This window comes from Lichenostomus cassidix, chromosome 2 (genome assembly GCF_008360975.1).
Source record: "Lichenostomus cassidix isolate B80296 chromosome 2, HeHo_3.0, whole genome shotgun sequence".
Classification (NCBI taxonomy): Eukaryota; Metazoa; Chordata; class Aves; order Passeriformes; family Meliphagidae; genus Lichenostomus; species Lichenostomus cassidix.
Window position 1 is genome coordinate 128,767,280 of NC_139482.1, and position 22,705 is coordinate 128,789,984.

The 22,705-nt window shown below is 41.7% G+C and overlaps 1 protein-coding gene, 2 long non-coding RNA genes and 1 other non-coding gene across 4 annotated transcripts in view; 2 read left to right on the forward strand and 2 right to left on the reverse strand.

Moving 5' to 3' along the window:
- Positions 1–8: 8 nt before the first annotated feature.
- On the forward strand, positions 9–17,928 carry LOC146442253 (uncharacterized). Its single transcript, XR_014850207.1, has 3 exons — positions 9–121; positions 15,321–15,406; positions 17,710–17,928. It is a non-coding gene; the product is annotated as an uncharacterized LOC146442253 (long non-coding RNA).
- Positions 11,501–19,441, reverse strand: CFAP418 (cilia and flagella associated protein 418). Its single transcript, XM_085053256.1, has 6 exons — positions 19,276–19,441; positions 17,289–17,388; positions 15,174–15,244; positions 14,570–14,635; positions 13,667–13,762; positions 11,501–11,722 (listed from the first exon to the last, which is right to left on the reverse strand). The coding sequence occupies exons 1-6, from the start codon at positions 19,374–19,376 to the stop codon at positions 11,563–11,565; spliced, it is 594 nt and encodes a 197-aa protein (XP_084909382.1). The 5' UTR covers positions 19,377–19,441; the 3' UTR covers positions 11,501–11,562.
- Positions 19,442–19,610: 169 nt separating this feature from the next.
- Positions 19,611–19,692, reverse strand: TRNAS-AGA (transfer RNA serine (anticodon AGA)). The gene has a single exon. It is a non-coding gene; the product is annotated as a tRNA-Ser (tRNA).
- A 226-nt stretch (positions 19,693–19,918) lies between these two features.
- LOC146442256 (uncharacterized) overlaps positions 19,919–22,705 on the forward strand; it is a 57,218-nt gene continuing 54,431 nt past the window's right edge. The window contains exons 1-3 of the long non-coding RNA XR_014849575.1: positions 19,919–20,201; positions 20,341–20,457; positions 21,831–21,938. This is a non-coding gene — a long non-coding RNA (uncharacterized LOC146442256). The remainder of the gene's footprint in view (positions 20,202–20,340; positions 20,458–21,830; positions 21,939–22,705) is intronic.

Below are 22,705 nucleotides of genomic sequence, written 5' to 3' on the forward strand. Positions count from 1 at the left end.
GCTTATTTAAGAGGAATTCAAACCGGCTGCCAAACTGCTTTTCTCAGCACTTTTTGTGACCTGTATGAAGGTGGAGGAAGCACACACTGAAAACCACTGGAACAAGCAATGGTGGAGGCAGGTTTGAATGACACTTGGTTAAAATGCAAGTGCACAGTGTTTTGCAAAAGCTTCAATTAGTTTAATTGTTTCTGTTGAATTAGTGCAATCCTACATTCAGATAAGCTCCTAAGGTATGACTCAAACTAGTTTTCTTAGCAGAGTATCAAAGTCTGGCTGACTCTTATTTCTGGCTTTCTAACTCTAGACAGTGCTGAAAGGGATGATGCAAAATCATCTCAGCTGGTTTGATGTAACCACCACAGTCTAAACCAAGAAAAGGCACTGTCACTTGCTCCCCAGCACATGTTAAACCAGTCTCAGTGGGACGCTGTCCTAGAGCCAGCTTGCCTTGCCTAGTTATAGCATGTTTTAGTGCTCAGACACTTGATGAGTTTAGGGGAACACACCAGCCGAACATCGTCACGTTGCCTTTAATCAGTGGCAAAGAAAGATTTTTTCTGGTGTGTAATTTGACTCAGATCTTATTCTGTTGCAATTCTGGGAGCTAGTTTTGAGAGAAGCAGCCCCCAGAATTGAGCAGTGGTGATGGCTGAGGGAACATGTGTGTGCCAGCCCTGCTCATCCCATCAAGACGTTTCAAGTGTGAAAATCACCGCAACAAAACCATGGAGCTGCATTAATGTCAGCAGCAGGGGAAAGCTGGCAGTGCACCAAAGGAAAAGAGTGAGCCAACACTTCAGAGCCTCAAAATCCTCATCTAGTGGGCAAGACCTTTAACTGCCATTCCTCTCTTAACCTGAGAATATAACACATTTACAGGGACCAGTCTTCCCTTCACTGAAGGCCAATACTATCCCAGTGGTCTTCCCCTGCAGAAAACCTTTCCAGTGTGTTATCTTGGAGATGGGAGGGTTAAGGTTACCCTGTGTGCCATACACAAAGCAGCTCTGCAAGGGCAGAGTGTGTTGTAGGCTCTATGCAGGCAGCAGCATCTTAAAATCCATTCTCAGGTTGCAAAGCACATGGAGAGGTTTGTTCCTTTGATGCATCTCTCAAACTGAAAAACACCCCCAGTGGATTTAGATAAAAAAATGGCATTTGTGTATATGCTATTGCCTAAATTCAGATTTAAGATCCCTATGGAAAATCTGGAACAATGCAGTTGAAGGGCTCAGTATTTAAAGCAGAGCCTCCCATTGGTGTGTGGCCTTGCCTGTGCTCTCTCAGGAAGAAATGCCTCCAGTGGGATGAACCAGCTGTGGCAGGCATGGCCCTGCTTTACACAGCCTGACCCCACTGAAGATCAGGCTCTACATGACTGGGGAGCATCCCATGTTTTTTTCCATGGCATGGCAGCAACTGCTGTGTGCTGTATTTTGAAGAGCAAGGTGAAGGGATCACTGTCAACAAGCAGGATTGCGTGGGGAGCATTCCCCTGCCGTGATGCAAAGGGATTTAGGTTCGTAACTCCTGACGCAGCTCCATCATAGACACAACAAACTGGTTTTGCATCAGTCCCTAATACTTTATCCATCTGCCTGCCCTGGAAAGCAATGCTCAACTCTGTGGAGAGCCACTGCAACTTGTGGAGTGAGCAGGGCCAGACTGGAGCTGTGTCCTCCCAGCACTGGGTGCAGATGTGGTGGAGAGTGGATGCTGAACTCCTTGAATTTCTTCCTCCACAGCCACGGCTGCCCTGAGAGTCAGTCTGGTCCTTTTAAGAAAGCTGCTGTGCTCCTCAGTGGGAATTTCCGTATTTAAATGACCATCTTGCAATTTCTCTAATCCTTCTGTCAAGGCCTCAGCAGTGACCAGGAGTGTGCTTGATCCCTGCCCAGCCACCCAGTCATTTCATCCTTTAATTCAGGTTAATGCTCCAAAGAAGTACTGTACTTATCCCCATTACACAACCACAGTCTGGAGGCATTTCAGGGCTGACATACCTTATTTTAGCATCAACTCCTCCTAAAACTATTAAGTTCCTGATGCTGTTTGCATCACGTTGATTTATTTTATGAATGAAAGGAAGATAATTTCTCAATACTGTAAGATGTAAAAGTCTGTGTCATAAGGCTGTGGCTGTAGCTTATTCCAACTCCCACCTTTATATTTTTTTGCTTTCCTAGCTCAGAGGTGTGATCTTAAATATTTTTTGTTTAACAACTAGCAGATAATGGGGAGATTTTAAAAAGTAAGCAATGCATATAAGTACTCATTGTCTGAGCTCCCCAAATGTCTAAAAAAGTGCAGCCTGCCTCCTCCATCTCATCTTCCCCTGCTCTCTGGCTGCTGACAAGCCTTCCTCAAGCACAGTGCACTTGTGACTTGACAGACTCCTGCTTTCATAGTAGAGCTGCAAATCCCTACTACTGGTGTGGGATTTAGGAGAGGAGGAGGTGTGGAAGTGCCTTCATCTCACAGGCAGCATCCTCCATCTCCTTCCCTGTTCAAACTCACTGCTACTCTTTTTGGCAGTAACCACCAAGGAGCTCCTGCTGGGAGTCCTTCCTTTGCATTTAAGGTGCGTGGAGGAAAAATGGAGCCCTGTAGTTGGCAGTGGGTTGGTGCCATATATTAAAACTTCTTAGCGTATAATTAGCAGAGTGAGGGGAGCTCCTCATGTGTGCCTTTCCATGAGTAGGCTCCTCAGTGCTCGCTCACACCGACCTGGATGGCAGCAACTTAGGTGATGATGTTTGTACACAAGAATGTTAATGGTTTATAGTTTACATGCAAGTGCTGAATCAGAATATGGCACAGTGAAAAGATTTGCGGAAAACATCTTTGCATTTCAAGAAGAATTTGCCTCTGTATTTTGAAAAACACAACAGCTGTGACTGGCCCACTTGTGGCCGTGCTCTCAGACCTTTCTTTCAATCTGCAAACCCACACTTTTTATTTTTTCCCCAGCAGTACAGTTTCCAGCACAGAAAATTTAAGGCTGCTGACAACAGAATTGCTTTTCTTAGTTACCCATTTTGGGCCTCTTAGATGTGGCCTGTGACCTCCTGGGGCCCCAGGCTATATTAGGACCCACAACTCTAGACTCCACACCCCAGAAAAGCGCTCAGTCTCCATCAAAAGTTTAGAAGGATGGCTGTCAAACATGACAGTTGAATTGACTAGACTCATTGAGAAACTAAATTTACTTCCTCAAAGTTTGCATTGCAAGCGTGCCCTGAGCTTTTCCCAGGTCATGGAGACAGATAAGAATTTTTCTGAAGGATGAATAAACACAGTTTCAAGACCACAAAGAAAACAACAGCCAACAGGGACTGAAAAAAAGAGTGGGAAGCGATGTTTTATTTTTAAATGTTTGAAGCATGAAGGTGCTCAGTTAAAGTAAGACCGTCAAAAATACTACCAAGTGCCTAAGTCCCACTGTGATGTTATCTTATTGCAATTCTCCCATGTTCTCCTGTGTTCTCCCACGTATTTCTGTTCTTGGCTAAGATACAGCCCAACCCATCAGACTGCAGGGAGAGAAGGGTGTTCCTTCTGTTCCTCCTGGGACTCGCTGGGCAGCTGGCACAGAAACACGTGGTGTCACTTTCTCTGATGTATAATGCAGCCAGCTCCCCTACAGTTGGAGGGGGATTTCTGGTGGCAACCTGCACCTGGGTTTTGCCTGAGCTTCCTCTAGGGGTAGACCTGTCTCAAGGGAGATGGCAATGCCTTCCAGCCCTGTGTTAGTGTCATTCATTTGAGCATGGCTGTAGAAAAAGGAAAATATTTAATTTCAGGCAAGTTAATGAACTCTTATTTTCAGCCCTTAGTCCTTTGAATAGCAGGACAGGAAATATGAGTAACTTGCAACATGTGACAGAAAAGGAAAGTAGCTGCTTTGTTCTTTTATGGGCTGTTGCCCTATTGAACAATGACGTGAGAATGTGTTGGGACAAACCTGATGAGGTGCTCTCTGCCACGAGGTGCCCATTAGGTTATTTGTTTTTCCCCTATTTAAAGGCGTCATTTGCCTTATAATGGATCCTGAAAATACCCAAGGTAACCACATGCGCAGCACTGGCTGAGAACCCTGAGTAGAGAATTGTTATTGCAAAGTCTGCCAAATGATTTGACATCTGGAAATTATCCAGTTTACAAACATATACTTTATAAAGAAGTAATGTTCTCCAGGTTTTAGGAAGGATTTGCAGTATACCACAGGGGAAAAACTCTTCTGCGAAACTGGAATGATTAAAGATTTTCACTTACCCTGGCAACCCTGTTGTGGAACACCTGGCTCGATACTCTGGTGCTAAGGCTGCTGACAGCTGTGTCACCGCGTTCTCCTGTGCTCAGGAGATTGGTGATGTGTGGTAGTCATGCTCAGCTAGCAGAACAGATGGACCCTGATATCTTCGTGACTTGAATTATTTTAGCAATTCAAATCCAGAATGTTCTCTTTGCAATGACCCAGGACAGATTGCTTTATTGCTGTTCAGGACACTGGTAGACTCTTTTATACCACTCTCCTTTTGCATAGTTTGTTTCTAGCCTTCCTCACTGGAATTGAACTAAGTGTAAATCTAGCACGGAGGAAGGGGAATGGGAAAAGGACAGGGAAAGGGAGAGGGAAAGATGTTTCATATATATGTGTGAAGATGCAACTAAAAGACTGCTTTAAACTGCTTCCAGGTCTCAATCTTAGCCAAAATAATTTCTCAGTATACTTTGGGGAAGACATGAGAAATGAGAGTTGTCATTCATACAAAAAATCAATGTGGAGGATCCTAGGATTTTGTGTCACTTCAGCCACTGAGGAGCACTTATTGATGGAATGGTGCTTTGCTGTGCTGTAGGCTCAGGGCAGGTGGATTTCCCAAAATATACACACAATCAAAAGGAAAATTGACATCATATGTTAATGAGCAACAGATTACACTGCAAATAATGTTTTGAAGACATGTATCTGCCACTTGTAAGCAAGACATCTCACTGATCCAAAGCACATAAAACAATGCAGCAACAGCTTTTATCTTGGAAGAGCTGGAACCAGAGCTGTGCCAGCACTGATATAAAACCTGCAATCTAAAAATTAAACCAGATATTGCAGTGTGTATTCAGATTCAGGAAAGGCTTATATTGCTTTATGGCTAGTAAGACTAATAACAACTCTTACTATGACAAAGTTTTATTTTTAAAGACACACATCCTCCTACTTCAGCATGCAGATTAATCTCTTCCTGCAAGTGACAGTAACCCAGATGGAATGAGACTGTAATACATGAGGCATTATTTTGGCTAAGTGCCCCCCAGATATAATCTCTTCCTAAATGCATCTGCATGTGTAAGATTGTACTCTGATTACATCGATGAGAATGGTCTTCCCAGGAAGGGCCAGGCAGCTATCACAGGCTGCTCTAGCAATTTATACACTTTTTCTTATCAGCATCCTGGGCAGTCCGCTCTGCCTAGATAAGGAGTTTGATGCTAAATTCAACCTTCCTGTCCCTGGTAGCTGCTTCCCCCTTCCTGTGAATGCTGTTTACATCAGGGCAGTCAGGACACAGAATTCTGAGCACACTCAGATTGCTGACTATCCCAAAGCTCCTAGCTGAAAGATGTATGCTCGCCATCCCATCTATTGCAATGTCTTAGAGTGAGGACATATGGTTTGCCTTTAAACAGAGATTGAAAAATTCTATGGATGCTTTATAAATACCCTATCACCATTCAAGAGTGACCATTGATTTCCCCTCTGCAGGCAATCACATTTTTTAGGCATGAATTTAAGGTACTAAGGAGCTAGAATATTTTGTGCTGGTGAAAATGCCTTTTCTCTTCTCTGCTTCCCAGTACTTTAGCAAAAAGTTCTGACGGTGCAAGGGTTTCAATTTCACTAAACTCTTTGAAAACTTCCACATTTTTTACTTATATTTGAATAACAGTTATAAACTCCTAAGAGGTTTATAATATCTTAGCTCTTACATGGAAGTATAATACCTATATTAGCTGTTATCTCTAAAACCTATCAACAGGAAACAGGTTTCGAAATACTGCAGGAAACCCTGAGGCAGGAGATGTGGGGGGACAGATTCAACCCCATCTTCTGGGCCAGCCTGTGGAATTGCAATCATAAAAGATTCTAGAAAGGACACCTCCCATGTGAAGTTTTGTCCTGGCTTTTGGCAAATGGTGGGTATTTTAACTTCTCCATGCAGCATGCTATTTTTATTTCTTTAACTTATGCGTGTCTTTAGTTTAAAAACAAACAAAAACCAATGGCTTGCTTCTTGTCTGAAAAATTGTTTTAACAAATTTTTATATATGAAACCTTTCACAGTGTGCTACTTAGCCTTGCTTGTTCATATCTGCCCTATTAAACTTTTAGTTCAATTGTTTCTATTAGAGGAAATCAAGTAAGTAAAGGATGTAGTAAGTAAAGAATGTAAGTAAAGAATGAAGTGTTCCAGAGATCACTCACCTATGGTGTAACTATGCTAAATTTAGATGATACTCCCTATTTAGATGATACTCCCTATTTCACCAGTAAAATTAGCAAACATTAGACCCATGGTTTAGATATGTTTGTGCTTCTAGTTAAAAGCACCTTGTCACTTCTGCAGAAACAGACACAACTTCACTGGTTATTGAAATAGTGTTTACTTCCATCCACTTTAAATCTGCTTTGTATAGTCAGACTCTCTGGATTCCCAAAGAACCAGAAGAGAGTTCAGAGAGTGAGACTTCACTAACCTCAGCTGTGGCTCATGGATGATGGACTGCAGGATGTAGGTTTTTGGATGATTCTCATGCTGCATCTCAGACTGCTCTGCAGCATCTCTGCTCCAAGTTGCTTTCCTACATAGACAGGAACAACTTTCTTTTTTCATTTCTAAATTTTTGACTTTTTCCTTTTAAAGACCTGTCACCTTGGGTGATGTGCTATATAAATTTTGTATTAGAATATCCTAACAGATCCTAACATATCCTAACACAACTGCTACTTGCCAAAATTATTTAACATTTTCAGGAAAAATTAATAAGGACAGAGTGAAAAAATTCCTGAGCCAATTCAGGTTTTCTACTGATGTTATTAGAGGATAAACATACACAGATATACCTATATAAGCAAAGACACACACACACACAAACACAGAATTTTTTATGTTTCTTTAGCTGACAGTAAAAAATTTAATCTAATTCAGTATTGGTCAAGGACCACTTGAAGACCATTCAGATGAATTAATACAAAAATCAAATGGAATTGCTACAGATCTGGCTACCCCACTTATAATGACACTAGTAGGAGACAAATGAAAGAAGCCTCGGTCCGTTGAATGTAAAACATTATTACAGAAAAACACAGAAGTATGAGCTTCTGTTAGTGAGGCAGAAGTCTGAACTGTAACACTCAGTGGTGTTGCTCTGCCCTCTGCAGACTGGATTGTATAATCACACATTAACCCTGATCATGCACTTTTAAAGCACATCTAACTCAATAGAGAAAAAGTTATCAAAGTGAATGAAAACACACATAACACCACTGTGACACTTCAAGTCCTAAATAAGTCAGGAATATTCATGAGGCAGTGGCTGGTTTCTGAGTATCCTCACTGAGTCCACACCGCAAATTAAGCTGGGGAAATCATTATTGCCTGAATAGCACCAATGCCTGGAATCCAAACTCAGAATGAGGTACAGGAAGTATTTATCTGTGTTACTCTAATGTAAGCCACGCAGCATTTTTTGATGGTGGAGAAACAAGTTCCAACTCCTACACACAGAGCACCTCCCCCCTGGTACTAAGAACGGTTTTTTACAGCAAGACCCAGGGCACATGGACCACAGCAATTGCTTGACTGATACACCAGGGTACAGCACCCCATTCTGCAAGATGTTCAGCTATATGCCACCCTGCACAGCACCTGCCTCCACCTTTTATCCTTGATAAATATCCAAGAAATTTGGCAAATGCATCCACCTTTATGAGCTCTCTATAATTTTGTGTGCTCTCCTCATGTTATCTGGTAAAGAATGTTAAAGCTTATTTCATTCTGACAGAAAACATTTTTGTAAGTCTTCTCTTGGATAGGAACAATCAACACACAATTCAGATTTGTTCCAACTTTTCATTTTATTAAGTGCTGACATTTGAAAAACTTTCTCAAAGCACACATGCCAAACCCTAGGCATCAGATGTGACCCTCACAAAAGAGCAGCACCTGATGTTCCTTTACTCTACCTGCCACCTGTCTGTGGTTATCGGGTGTCACCACAGCCAGAACGTCAGGTCTTCTGAAAAAAGAGCCTGGCAGGAAGAAAAATTTGCCTATGCAGCTCCCAACATAGCACTTCTTGCGTTGTGTGACTACCACATGTGCTGGTTACATGACCCAAAGACTCACATGTCAGGAAACAAGAGAAGTGGCAGTCTTTCAGCAAGTGGCAGCATTTGCAGCATATCTTCAGTACAAAACTAAAATAGATGTTTGGGAAAAAAAATCTTCATTTGATATAATACAGTGCAGAGCTTCCAATATGTAATGTTATTATGCTTCTGTAAGTTTAATTTAATGCAGGTCAAGATTCTTAGTAATGACTCTTCTGAGCTATATTCACCCTCCGCAGTTTGAAGGTAAAACAAGTGAAATAATGTCAGAGCAACATACTAAAATTTGATGGAATCTCATTTTGTCGTACTTCATTGCTTTTGTTTTTTTGAGGAATCTGCTGCAGAGTAACGGGACAGGCTAGAAAATTTCCAAGCATATCACTAAGCAAAATAAAAGTCTCAAATTTTCACCTTGCCCAGTTCACAAATGGAAATAGTATTATTCCAAAGCAAAACTTTGGAGGAAAACAATGGTCACGTTTATACTTAGCAACACTGTTCTCCAGTAGTTCCTTTTGACAACAGCTGAACTGCATTCTTCAACAGAATTCTTTACATATTCTTAAACAGAATTCTTGACATAATCCCTGCTATCTCAGATAACTGACACAGAAATATCACTTAGGGTCTGGGGTACATCTTGAAAACCTTGTACAAACTGACAATACCTTCATCAAATGAACATTCAAGCTCTAGTTTTACCCTTCTTTACATTCTTTTCATCCAAGGACTTTGGAGTGGTTTGTAACATGTAACTGAAGAAAGCAAAGGAAAAGAAATAAAATCTTAATACTGCTCCTCGTTCCAACAAAATAATGGTATCTAATGATATAGCAATTATTCTCAAATCTAGAAATACGCTAAATTCTGTAATGAAAATCAGTACAAGAAGCACTGTTTCTATACCTGTTTACAACTTCCCTTAGACAAAAAGCTGTCATATCCCACCATTCTGGCCAAGGCCAGAAAAAAGTTAACTATCCTTGAATAAACCTGATTATTTCAGGAGAATGTTCAGGGTATAGGAGACATGCTCCTTTTCCAAGTCATATGAGACTTGGACTCATGAACTGAGGTGGGAATTAGGATTTTCCCCATTTCCTGCTCACAAGTTGCAAGCCCAGCTTGTTCTGACACTGTGGCACAAATTCCAGTACAACTCCAGCCAAAAGACACTCTGTGGAACTACTTGGTCATGAGTTCCAAATAGCCTTGGAACAGACAAGCCAATGCAACTCAGCATTTTTTGAAATGCATTCTTCAAGAAGACTGGAAAGTAGGTTTCTTCTTCCCCAGAGCTTGTTAACAACTGTTGGGTTCTTAGGCTTAGCACTGATGCTCCCTGGGCATGAAAGTCGCTTGGACCCACCTGAAGAAACTCCAGGAACACTCACTGCATACAGCCCAGACCAGAGCTACATCTTCACAAAGGACAGAAAGGCAAGCAGAGCTCTTCTAGGAGCTGACTGAGCATTAGGCAACTGGTCTCTGCCCCTGAACCTGCAGTTTTGCACTCCAGCAGTTGAAACTTCAGCCTGAAATACTAAATTCACTGAAAACAATACATGACCCTAAATATGTCTATACCATTATGCCAAGCAGTATCTCTCCAAAGCCAACTCACCTCTGACTCTACAGCAAGGTCGCATGGGCACTGAAGGTGCAGTCTGGAGCACCAAAGAAGCACTGCCAGGCTTCTCAGGCACACTGCTGGACCTCTGCAGGTTCTAAAACAAGAACTCGTGGAAGGACAAGGTAAGCAGGGTGCAGAGTACATTATGTCTCTGGTTACAACTAAGATCTGCCCTTTCAGAGGGCGACAGATTCAGGAATCACCTCTATAAAACCATGCAATTGTTTTGGAAAAGCTCGGAAACAGAACAAATGTACAGATTAGAACCATGAACAAAACTTCAGAGAAAGAGAAATGGCTCTGTATAGCTAGAGTTGCCCAAAGTAAGTAATTCTGAATTTATCTGTGCAGATACACATACTGCATAGCAAAAATACTGACAGAGTTCCCATTTTGAGACATTTTTCAGTGTAGTAAATGACAGGACTGGTTATCCTTTCCTCCCTCTCCCCCCGCATAAAACTCAAATCTATCTTCTGTGTTATTTATACATAATGAAAAGAAAAAGGTCATAAAAAATAGTGACATTGACTGTAAGCAAGACAATTCACCAAGTAACAGTATTCCAGAGGGAAGGGAGTTAAAACAGGATAGTTACACTTTCTGAATACACAATATTTTAAAGAGAAGCTGAAGTGAAAGCTAAGTGAAACTGAAAAAATATCTGAATTTGAACATGAGTAGGGATATATATATTTTTTTCAGTCTTAAAAGTCTGAGCCTTTTCCCCTTGAAAATACTGATAGAAGAGTCACATACCCTTCAGAATCTCTTTAAAACTGCATATTTAATAATTGCACAGTAACTTGTTCCTCTCTTGTGCAGTGATGACTGAAGAAAAGTTGAAGAAATTCATTGTGGTAGTAGTCCTTAGTCAGTAAAAAGTGCTCTGAAGAACCCAGTAACAAGTGGAAGAAACTTTTCAGCATCTGCAGTTTTTGGCTACTGGTGGGTAAAAGGAAGTAAAGTTTTGGGGTGTGCTGAAACCTTTGAGGTTCACAGTAATTTTTTAAGAGAGAAACAACCACTTGTTCATTAACAACTATGAACAAAGCCAAAGAGCAGGATTAATTTCTGTGCAGCAATTAATACGCTTGTGTGTCATGGCTGTATCCCAACCCAGGAGTCTGAATCCAAGATTCTGCAGACACAGGAAATAAAGCTCTCTGCTAGATGTGAGGAACAGTCTCAAGGTGCTTTGCCCATGCCCAAGTCTGTTATTTCCTCTTTCTTTCTTTAATACCACTGAGTATGAGCTTTAACCTCATTTAGATTCCAGAAAGCCTCCAAGTTGGTTGTTTCCTCGTATAATTCAACTCCCCTCACTGCTTGCAAGACAGTTGAATTAAAAAAACAAAGAGCTTTCAGGTTGAAATCTGGGTGTTATAATCTATTTCTAGATATAAGTATAAAATATTCCATCTGTTCTCGGAAAACAGATGTTTTTTCATTACAGAATTACGGTGTTGGAAACAAATTGATTTGAAGACCCATTTCCACATAAGTAGGTATCCCACAGAAGCAGACTTCATTCTCCATGTTTACCACAAACCCACCGAAGCTGCTGCTCTGTTTGGAGGTCAGTTAATTCATTGATGGATCTCCAGCTGCACTGACAAGCATAAGCTCGTGCTCCTTTCTTCTTTATCATCTTTGCTCTTAGTTTACTGAGCTCAGGCATGTTATTCCTGCCAAAGAAGTGACAGCTTAGAATCATGATTTTTTTTTTAAAGCAAAAAAAGTCATGAGGCCATTTCAAATCAAAAGACATCTTAAGGACATTTCTGAGTACCACTGTCACAAATGAATTTAGGGATTTATTTAAATTCTGTTTTGAACACAATCCTTTCCTGAGAGCAGTCTCAGTGGCAGTTGCTGTGTTTCCAAATCAACTACAGATTGATGTTTTTGTAAACAACATTCTCTGCTGGCTTTAGAAACTCCCAGTCAGCCTCCAGAGGAAGAATTGAGAAGAAAACAAGGCAGAATTCTTATGTCAGGAAATTATCAAAAATGTATTTATCTTATCAAACTTACTCTAAAAATTGCTATGCATAATGGGTGCAATTACAGAGTAAACTTTTCATTAGGAACTGTTACTCAGGATGATTGTTAAAGTGACTGAAATGAAATGGCCATAAGAGGGTATAGTGTACATCACACCAGAAATAATTCCAGTGCAGCCATTAACCACAACAAATGAAAAATCAGATAGGCTATGATAAAAAGAAGTTGTTTCAAAAAAACTAAGTGAAAATGTAGCATTTTGGCTATCCCTGCTCTCCTGATCTCCTGGCCATCAATTACTGAATTACTTGAATTGCTCAAAAACAACATTAACAAGCCAGCTAAATAAAGAAAACCCAAAACAAGTATCAAATGAAGAAATTTTAAAAAAAGACATCAGACACCTACTGATGAAAGGAAAATGTTTAATCCTAAAGTTTGCTTTCTAAAGTTCAGGTTTGTCAAAATAAACAGCTAAATATCTTGCTAAATATTACAGATTTTAGTCAATGTTACAAGTATCTGATACTAATGCTGCTCATGTATTTTTTTTTCATTTATTAATTTCAAGATCTGAGAAGCAAGATAATTTAGACTTTGGGTAAATAGAAGAATCCCACTTTTGTTTAACTTTTCCTCCTACCAAACTAATCTTAGGAGACTACTGCACCACAGTATTTTTAAAGCTGCTTTAAATAATGGGGAAAATAACGGCATTCATAGAGAAATACAAATTTTGAGGCTGGAAGAAAAATACAGAAATAACCAAAGATGTAATAAAGGAAAATAAAACAAAAAGACAGGAAAATAAAGAAAAAGGAGATGATGTCTCCATTACTGCCCTGCTCTGGCTGTCACACACATCACTGTCCAAGCACATACTTGAACACATCCACCTCTTCCATCACTTAATGGGCACACACAGAGACTGGACTAAAATAAGACGAATCAAAATTTGATGTCTGTATTAGAAGCATGCCTACTACACTACCTTTCACAAAGTCTTGGGATTAGCTTTAGAGAAACTGGAAATAAGAGCTCCTTAATTGTAAATCTTCAAAATTATTTAAAGACATCACAATATAAGAAGAAAATAAAAATCCCACCTGTCCATTTAACCAAACCTTGCCTCAAGAAAGAAATCTGTTAAGAAATAAAGGTATTTGATTTTCACTGAACCTGACAGCATACTTGATCCTGGAAAAAAACATCTGACTTGAAAGCATCACTGTCCATATGACTGAAGGTGAGGTGCAATGCACATGCTGAACAGTCTGCAGTTATGTTGCAGACATTGTAGAAACCCTGCACTACTTGGTAGAGCTAACTCATCACATGGATTACCTGCTTATTTCAGCAGTATGGTGGCCTTTTGATCCATGAAACTTGAATTCTTTTTAAAAGCAGGACAATCATGGGAGAAGAGATGGAAATGGATGAAAACAGATTATGGGAGACATTGCTTCCCTTTCCCCACAGACTTTTCCACCTGATCCTGAACAGGTAGCACACATTGCTTCTTTTTAGGTGACAGAGCAGTGCTAAGGACTTTTCATCTTTCCTGTCCTTATTGAGCCCCAAAGCACATTAACACAATATTAATACCAAACCTACCCCAGACATACCTGAAGAAAAGATAATCACAGGACTGATCCCAGACATAGTCATTGAAAAGTGACACACGGAAGTCACAAGCAGTACAACGCAGTTGATCACACGTTCTGCACAAAGAAGAACAAACAATCAGAGAAGCTGACTGATATCATATACATAGATCATAACTGGTTTAAAGTACAGCACTCACTCAGAAATAATAGAAGCAACATTACCTAATCTTAACGCTTTTACATGTCTGGCAAGTTCAGTATTATGGAATGTGATTTAATTATATGATCATGTATTACTTTTACAGCTTCTTATCCTCACTGATACATTAAATAAACTGATATTCTCTTGATATATTCTCTTTAGTCTTCCTCACTGGTACAGCACCTGGCCAGCATCCAAATGTGCGTTGAGTACATAATTACTTTCTGCAAAAAATGCCACATGGAAATGCAATAATGTTCTATAGGATGTTGTGGATAAATCTTCAAAGTACTATCCTGCTAAATTCAGCTGCAATTGCAAAGCACTCTGACTATTTTCAGTTCAGGCTCTGGAATTATTTAAACCAGCCCAATGATTTAAGTCACATACTTGGCATCACATAGAAAGGGGAAGAGAGGCAGGGAAAAATAACAACACAGCAGCAATTTACTTAACTACTTACTGATTTTTGGTTTCATCTCTCATTTGCAAGCATCTTTCAACACCTCAGACAAACAAAAGGTCTAGTGGTCAACAACAGAGGACTGGAAGGGACCAGCTGATTTCAACTGCAGTTACAGGCAGCCACATCTTTAGATGACTACAAGGCTGCCCTGCCCAGTTTAAATGCAGAAGTTTGTACCACCAGGGAAACAAACACAGCTGTGAATAAAAATAATGACAAAGCAAACAGCACATATTTTTTTCAGTTTTCCCACCTTTTTGAAATATTTGTTCCTATTCCAGATGGTGAAAGGCTTCCACCCAGGTACACTGGACAGCATCTATATGGATTCATTAAAATATATGAAATATATGAAAATATATTGCAAAACAGGTTAGATAAGCAGTACAATGTTTTTTCTAGTTTAACAGCTATTTATAAAAAACATTTATATTGGTATTTATAAAAAAATATTTATTAAATATAGGGAAAGCATCCAAATGCTTGTAAACTACAGGATTTTAAAATTTCCATTACCAAAGTGTTCAAAGAAAAACTCTCTGAAAATCACTATGTCAAATATACAAGGGTCTATATATCGCAGCACTGGATAAATGCGTATGTCCATAAGGCAAAAGAAGGTGTGGTTCAGTAATTTAAATAACTAATACATTTATAATAATTAACTTTGACCACATGAAAACACATTACCAATTATTGAAAATTATCTATTTATCTTTGTTTTTCTTTAAAAAGAATGTTTCTCTTCTCAGTGTCTTTCTTAGGTAATGTCAACACAGATTAAACAGCAGCAATATTATTAGACTGATAAGTTATAATCAAGCTATGTCCAATGAGCCCAAACATTTTTCACTTACCTTTTCCCATGTGCCTGTACAACAACATGATTTCTTTCAGGTGCGAGACTTGCAGAGTTGGACTTCAATTTCTGTTAAAAAAACCCCCAAGGAGTAAAATGCAGCACTACAGCAAAGTAACAATGTTCTGTTTTATTTTATAAGCAGGAGCCAGCAAATCTCAGTCACAGAATAAGGGGACAAAGACTTTGGGAATTTTCTTGTTCAAGTGTGTGAGGCTCTGAAAGTAACAGGTAAGTGAGGAAGCAGGCTTCTTCCCATACTGAATTTCCAGCTCTGGCTGAAGGAATTCCACACCACATGACCACTTTGACTTTACAATCAAGACTTAGTATTTCATGCCCTCCTTTTAATAATTTTGCTTTTAAAACCAATTATAATTTGGAACCCTCTCCCTCAATGTTTTTAGCTTTTGTTTCATTAAAACCCATCAAGAACTTGGATTATTCAAAAAGACAGAGTCTTTGAAAAGTTTCTTATTTGCTACACACAGAAGATTTTATTTGAATTCTAGAATATTTGAACTCTAGATCCTAAATGGAAAGTTCTAGGGATATAAAATGAAAAAAACTATACAAATTTACTGACTTAATTCTCTTTCCCTAAGATGTATACAAGTATTTTTGTTAGTTCAGATTAAGCCACTCTGTAAAAAATCAAAGACAAACAAAACAAAAACAATGTCACTCATGAAAATAAGAGAATCCACATAGGGGTTATGAAGTATAATAAATACCATTTTCTACAGCTGATACCCAAACAAGTATCTATCTTCAATGGCTTCTGTCATTCTAACTGTCTTGAGAATGTAAATCTGTGGCTTCATCTCCATCTCCTGCTGTGAAATGAGAAGTCATTTGCAGAGGATACAAAACAGGGAGCAGTGGTTGGTGTGTCAGGTGACTGTGTTGCCATTAAGAGTGACCTCAAATGACTTGCAGAAATGGGCTGGGAGGAATCTCTTCAAGTTCAGCTAAGGGGAAATGCAATCTCTGCCCCCAGGGAGGAATAATTCTTATGCATAGAACGCCACGTGGGCTGACCAGCCAGAAAGCAGCTTTGCAGAGAAGGCTGTGGGAAATTCGGTCAATAACAAGTTGACCGTGAGCCAGCAGTGTGCCCTTGCAGCACAGAGGGCCAACAGTATCCTAGGCTACATTAGCAGGGATATTGCCAGCATGTCCAGGGAGATAATCCCTCCTCTCTACTCAGAGCTGATGAGACAGAATCACAGAATCATTTCAGCTGGAAGGGACCATCCCCTGCTCAAAGCGGGGTCAGTTTCAGCAGCTTGCCAAGGATTGTGTCCAGCAGCATTTTGAAAACCTCCAGACAGACCCCACAACCTCTCTGTGAAGACTGTCCCTGTGCTTGATAACCTTCACAGTAAAAAAAAGTGTTTTCTTGTGTACAGATGGAATTTTGTGTGTTTCAGTGTTTGCCCATTGCCTCTTGTCCTGTCACTGGGCACTATGGAGGAGAGTCTGGCCCCTTCTTTACTATACCCGTAGGTATTAACACATATTGATAAGGTCCCCCTGGAGCTTCTTTTCTCCAGACTGAACAGCCCCAGCTCTCTCAGCTGCTCCTCATATTCCAGTCTCTTAACCACCTCCATGGGCCTTTGCTGGAGGTTCTCCAGTAGCTCCATCTCTCTCTTGAATTTGAAAGACCAGAACAAGACATGGTACTCCAGATCCAACCTCATAGGCATGCCTGGAGCACTATGTCCAGTACAAGAGAGGCATGGACGTAGTGGAGTGGGCCCAGAAAAGGACCATAAAGGTCATTAAGGATTTAGACCATCTGACCTCCAGGTATAAGCTAAGAGAGATGGAATTGTTAGTCTGAAGGAAACAATGGTCAGGAGAACCTTATGAAGGTATGTCAGGGAAGAATAAAGAAGACATAGCCATACTCTTCTCAGTGGTGCTCACTGACAGGAGAAGCAATGGGCGCAAATTGAAGAACAAGAATTTCCACTTAAACATATTTTCCAAGTTTATTCTACAGCATGTTTTCATTCATGTTTTGCTTGAAAAGTTTTAGCTTATGGTGCTATTATTTCCATTGTTGAACCTAACTTGTTCTGCATTTCTCCAAACTTCTACTCACCTGAAGTGTTTTGGTAAAGCTGCTGTCATTACAGATTTCATCAATAATGTCATCTAGATCTTCTTCGCTGCTGCCAGCACTCATTAATGGTTTAGCTGATCTGAAAAACAAATAAATCAGCCTTTATTTTTACAGCAATATCACAGCAGTTCTTAGAATTGAAAGTTAAAAAATATAGTTACAGCCTTTTTCCTCTAAAATTTTTGTTGTATCTCAGGTAGGCCATCCAAATAATGACTGAACAGATGTAAACTGCAGGATGACACCTTTCAGTTCCTGTTGAATTGTCCCACCATAGGTCTTATTTTTGCTTGCTTCTTTTATTTCCAACCACTTCCAACACTGAATAAAACTATGACAGTACAACCCACACTGTGCTTACTGGGCAACTAATCGGACAACCCGGATTTTTCACATTCAGCTTCAGCAGCATGGATACAAAAAAGCCAGAGGAAAGTCTCTACTCAACTGCAGGGGTTCTGAAGAGAATTTCTGCCAAACTGGATGCATTTAGGAAGATCACCTGCACTTTGCTTTCACTCAAGCAACACTGAAGTCTGCTGTTTGCTAGCTCTTTGTCAAAGAGAGAGAGGCCTGTAGTACCACTGCATTACCCAATCAAGAACCAATCTACTCCTGAGAAAGAAGAAAAAGGTCTGATTTTTTTTTAAAGATTGTAATTAGATTGACTACAATTAAGTGCTCATCTAACCATTATGCAAACAACGTGGAAGTCCTGTAATGCGGCCAAAGGTAGTGCTCTTGCTGGTCTTGCATTAGTCATTGGGCTCTTCAAGATCCTTCCTGGGACTCTGAAATGCATGTTGTGTGAGCGCTCAGCAGCCCACCTGTGGAGATATCTGGCCAAGCCTCTCTGGTCCACAGACCTTCCAAGGGGAGTCTGAGATATCTGTGAGGGCTGGGATGTAAACCTGACAGTCAGGAGGGAAACCCAAGCGCAGGCAAAGATGCCTGTCAGGGCTAGGATGGAAAGCTGAGGGCAAGCAAAGACACCAATGAGGGCCAAGATGGAAACCTGATGTCTGGGATGGAAGCCTGAGAACAGGCAGGGATGCGGGACACCGAATGCTTGGCAGTACTGTCAGCAATGACCCTGTCAGGACCAAACCTGCAGGTATTCATATCACCATTGTGAAAATTGTGGCATTTGAGCCAGATACCTCATAGTGTAGAGTGTAAGTTAAGTGCTTACTGTAGCAGATATGGTTAATGAAATATGAACAGAAAAATTATGAACAGAAAAAAACAGATCCAAGGGAACAGCATGAAGCTGTGTCAGGGGAGGTTTAGGCAGGATATTAAGAAAAGGTTCTTCACCCAGAGGGTGGCTGGGCACTGAAACAGCTCCCCCGGGAAGTGGTCACAGCACCAAGCCTGACAGAGCTCAAGAACCATTTGGGCAATGCTCCCAGGTACATGATGTGATTTTTGGGTGTCCTAGGCAGGGCTAGGAATTGGACTTCAATGATCCTCGTGGGTTTCTTCCAACTCTGAACATTCTGTGATTTCTGTGAAATGACTGAAGTATGAAGAGAACAAAAACTTTGATAATGCTATTGCTAAAGTTCTTCCCGCTCTAAATCGCAAGATTTATAGATATTTGAGATCAGTTATTTACAGAGAGCTATTATGACGTGAGTTACAGAGCCAAGTAATCCCCAGCCTCAACTCAGAGGCAAGTTAGAGCAGCTTTTAACGCCATATTTAATCCGAGGCTGCGGTACTCGCTAAAGACAAAGACTGGCTGAAGTAACTAAACTCGCTGGCACACGATTTCGGTCTTTAAAAATTAAGGGCTGCAGGTGACACTCGCCGGCCCGGTTCCGGCTCCTGAACCCGCGTATTTTGGGTTCCTGAGAGGTCTGGCCGCACGGGGCAGGCAGGGAATGGGCTGCGCGCCACCCAGGCGGCCCTCGCTCAGCGGGTAGGTTTGTGAGGGCAGCGGGACCGCGGCGGGACCGCTAACCTGCCGTCCTTGGCCGCCGCGGGCTCCTCCTCGCCGCCGCCGTGCCGCTGGCACAGCCGCCTCTCCACTTCGTCCAGCAGCCGGTCCAGCTCGTCCGCCATCTTGCCGCCCGCGGTTGCCAAGGCGGCCTCGCGGCAGGGGAGGGGCGGGCTCTGCTCGCCCGGCCCGGCCCGGCGCGGTGGGGTGCGGTGCGGTGCGGGCGGCTGTGGGGCTCCTGCGGCGCGCGGCCGCGGCTACGCCCCCGCCACACAGCCACATCGCGACACTGCTCCCGGGATTCGGCAGTGAACGACGGCGGAGAAAAAAAGAAAAACACAAAGCCGCTGGCTGGCGGCCGTAGTCGGCAGGATTCGAACCTGCGCGGGGAGACCCCAATGGATTTCTAGTCCATCGCCTTAACCACTCGGCCACGACTACGCATGCTGCAATATCTTTCCCAGCATGTTATGACAGTTCACCAGTGGGAACTCATGATTTGGCGCTTCGGGTACGTCTCCTCACGGCGCGCGGCGAAAGGCTTAAAATAGAGTTTAGGCTTAATGCATCTCTTATACAGTTCACTGCGCTGCATATTGGTCTGTTTAGAGTAAAATGAAATTTGTTGTGTTTATTTTATTTTTCCCACCCCCGTAGATTAGGAATCCTCGTGGAGCGAGCGGCCTCAGGAACACTCCCCAGCTGACATCCCCTGCAGCGCCCGGGAAGTCGGGGTGACATTTTTGAGGGAAGGCCCACAAAGGGAAGGCTCTCATGTTTGAGGGAAGGCCCACAAAGGGAAGGCTCTCATGTTTGAGGGAAGGCCCACAAAGGTTGCTCTCGCCTACCGTCCTGTTAGTAAATCCAGGCTACAGCAGGAGGTGTCAGTCAGCAGCCTTCCAATGCCATCTCCATTTCTTCTCTCGTCTGAGACACACGGGAGGTCAGATGTCTCGAGGTGGGTGTACTGCCCGTGAATGCTGTATGTTGTTATATTTATTTAGAAATGCAAGGAAGCGGTTTAGAGAGAGAAAACTGCAAGAGCATTTAAGCTAAACAGAGCATTGCCATCTCCTCAGGTCAGCTGAGATGGAAAGCACAGTGCTTGTACCCTCCCGTGGCCCAGATGGCTCAATATTTGTCAGTTCATGATGAACTGGAGTCTACAGTCCTTAAGAATGCCAAGAAAAGCCTTTCAGTAACAAGGTATTTTACAATTCTCTGGGTATTTCAATTAATGAGTTGCAAGCCCTTTCTGAATTCCCTCGTACTTAAGCTTTTATTTCATTGTTCCATTTTCCTCCCCACACATCTCAGGTCTCCATTAATACCCCAGTCCGATACACGGCAGTGCTGGTGGGGGAGATGTGTTGGGTAGAACAGTTGTGAGCCTTTGCTGGGTTGACGTGATGGAAGAAACGAAATAGTGTTGATGCTGCTCCAGCTCTTTTAAGTGGTCCCTTGGCCAGAACTCTGTGTCATGTAGGTAAATTCAATCCAGAAGAAGTGGATTTTTGGGTGGAATTTTTACATTCATCTCTTGCAGCTGTGGAGAGTTTAAACTAATCACAATTCTCCCCAGTACGCTATCATCTCTGTAATTTGAAAAAGGATCAGGAGCCCACAGGCTTGGAAAATCTTGAAGAAACTCTTGTCCTGAAATACATCATCACATGTGGAAAAGACCACTTGCTGCATCATCTTAAAGGAGCTTAAGAATGCCGAAATCCAGTATCATTCTGGCATTCTTTCAAATGGCGTTAGAAATCTGAGTACATTCTCTTTTGACTGCAAAACAGCTTCTTTCCCTTTCAATCAATCCTGTGGCTGTCAGTGCGTCTTGCAAGGTGCCAAAAATGTATGGAGTGTCTATGGGATAATGGTGCCAAAGTCAGGGGTGCCTCGAGGCCTTCTCCCATGAACTCGTTGCAGCATTTGCTGAGTTGGAAAGCATTTGAAACCAAAAAGAAAAAAGACGCAGACCTTTAAAAATCCTTAAACTGAAAAGATTGGCTTTGTGCAGATTGCTGCCTGCTGTTTGGATCCTTGTTGTTCAAAACTTCTGAAGGGCCTGATGCAATCAAAGAGACTTACTGGATCAAATTGATTCCAGACTAGTCCATGGAATCACACTGAGGTGAATCTGGCATCCTGGGCCTTCAGCTAAGCTGTGGCCAGGAGAAAGGAGTTGAGGTCATGCCCTGAATTTTGTCCTCTCTTAGCAAATCAGTGAAGTGGCTTGTGCAAATCATATCTCCCACTGACTGCTTGGGGCTTATAGTGGTGTAAATGGAAAGGTTACTGATTGTTGAGGGCTGGAAAAGTACAGAGTGACCACTTTGATGATGATGGCTTTTTTTTTTTTTTTTTTTTTAATATAGTATCTCAATATATCATTAGGAAAAGAGAACAGAAAGCTAGAAGGCTGTTCTGGGTGGAAGCCATCATGTTCTCTAATCCTCAAGCTACTGAAAGCCTTCTCAGTGGTGCTGATAAAACTGGATTTTGCCGCAACAGTGATGAGGACAAGAAAAACCTTCTAGGACAGGATGTTAATTTGCCTCTTCTGTTTTCTCTAGGGACCAAAGAGAGCCTAAATTGAGGATGACCAGAACTCTTCTCAGCCCTGTTCACTGAACTATGGAACTCTCCAGGACCTGGGTAATGATAGAAGTCAGCAGAGCCAGGTAATACCGAAGTAGTTTCCAAGTGCTACTCATTGCCTGACAAGAGTGAAATGATTGCAGGGAGGCACTCTTTTTTTGATATGGTGATAGCATGTTGCAGTCCTTTCTGCCTTCCAATCTCTTGCCCCAGAAGTTGGGATGGAGGTAATGCAGTGACTGCCTCTCCCCAAGGTGTTCTGCTGCCTCCAGCAAATGTAGAACAGTTCAACTGCTTGCTGCCAGTCACAGGATATTGCTCTTATCCTGTTCCTGCTCACAATCCAGTATAACATCATTTTGAGTGACACCACTTATTTCCTATTAGTAGAACAGTGTATCAACATGAGAAAATTCAAGGCTGAATCTAGATTTTTGGCCATAATTTTAACCACTGGCAAGCATTCCCATGAATAAAATTATTCTACTAAAGATACCAGCCTGGGAGACGATGCCTTGAAAGACCTCTTGGCAGCAAAATTAACTGTGTGTGCAAGATTCCTTATGTAACACTGGTTTGTGATGTTGAGAGACAGCCTCAGATCAAAGGACAGTTTAAGCTGGAGGCTATCCCAGTCTTGGACTTCACTGTCAATCCTTCCATCAAAGGTGCAAGCTCAGAGGGTGGATTTTCAGTTCAGCTTGCTGGCACAGCTGCCTTACACATGAGGGGCACAAGGACTGAACAACTTCCAGTTACTTCCAACCTTCCTCTGAATTAATAATTTCAAGGTTAGAGTACGTGAGCACCTGTTTCCTGGGCTACACAGTTCTCTTGCAAAGGAAAGTAT

What these genes read in the sequence shown, in the direction of transcription:
- CFAP418 (XM_085053256.1), bottom strand. Translation starts at nt 19,376, where the DNA reads ATGGCGGACGAGCTGGACCGGCTGCTGGACGAAGTGGAGAGGCGGCTG. An exon ending in GCTTTACCAAAACACTTCAG is followed by an intron (nt 15,245 to 17,288) that starts GTGAGTAGAAGT and finishes TTTTTTTAACAG; the next exon opens with AAATTGAAGTCCAACTCTGC. An exon ending in TGTGATTATCTTTTCTTCAG is followed by an intron (nt 11,723 to 13,666) that starts GTATGTCTGGGG and finishes CTTCTTTGGCAG; the next exon opens with GAATAACATGCCTGAGCTCA.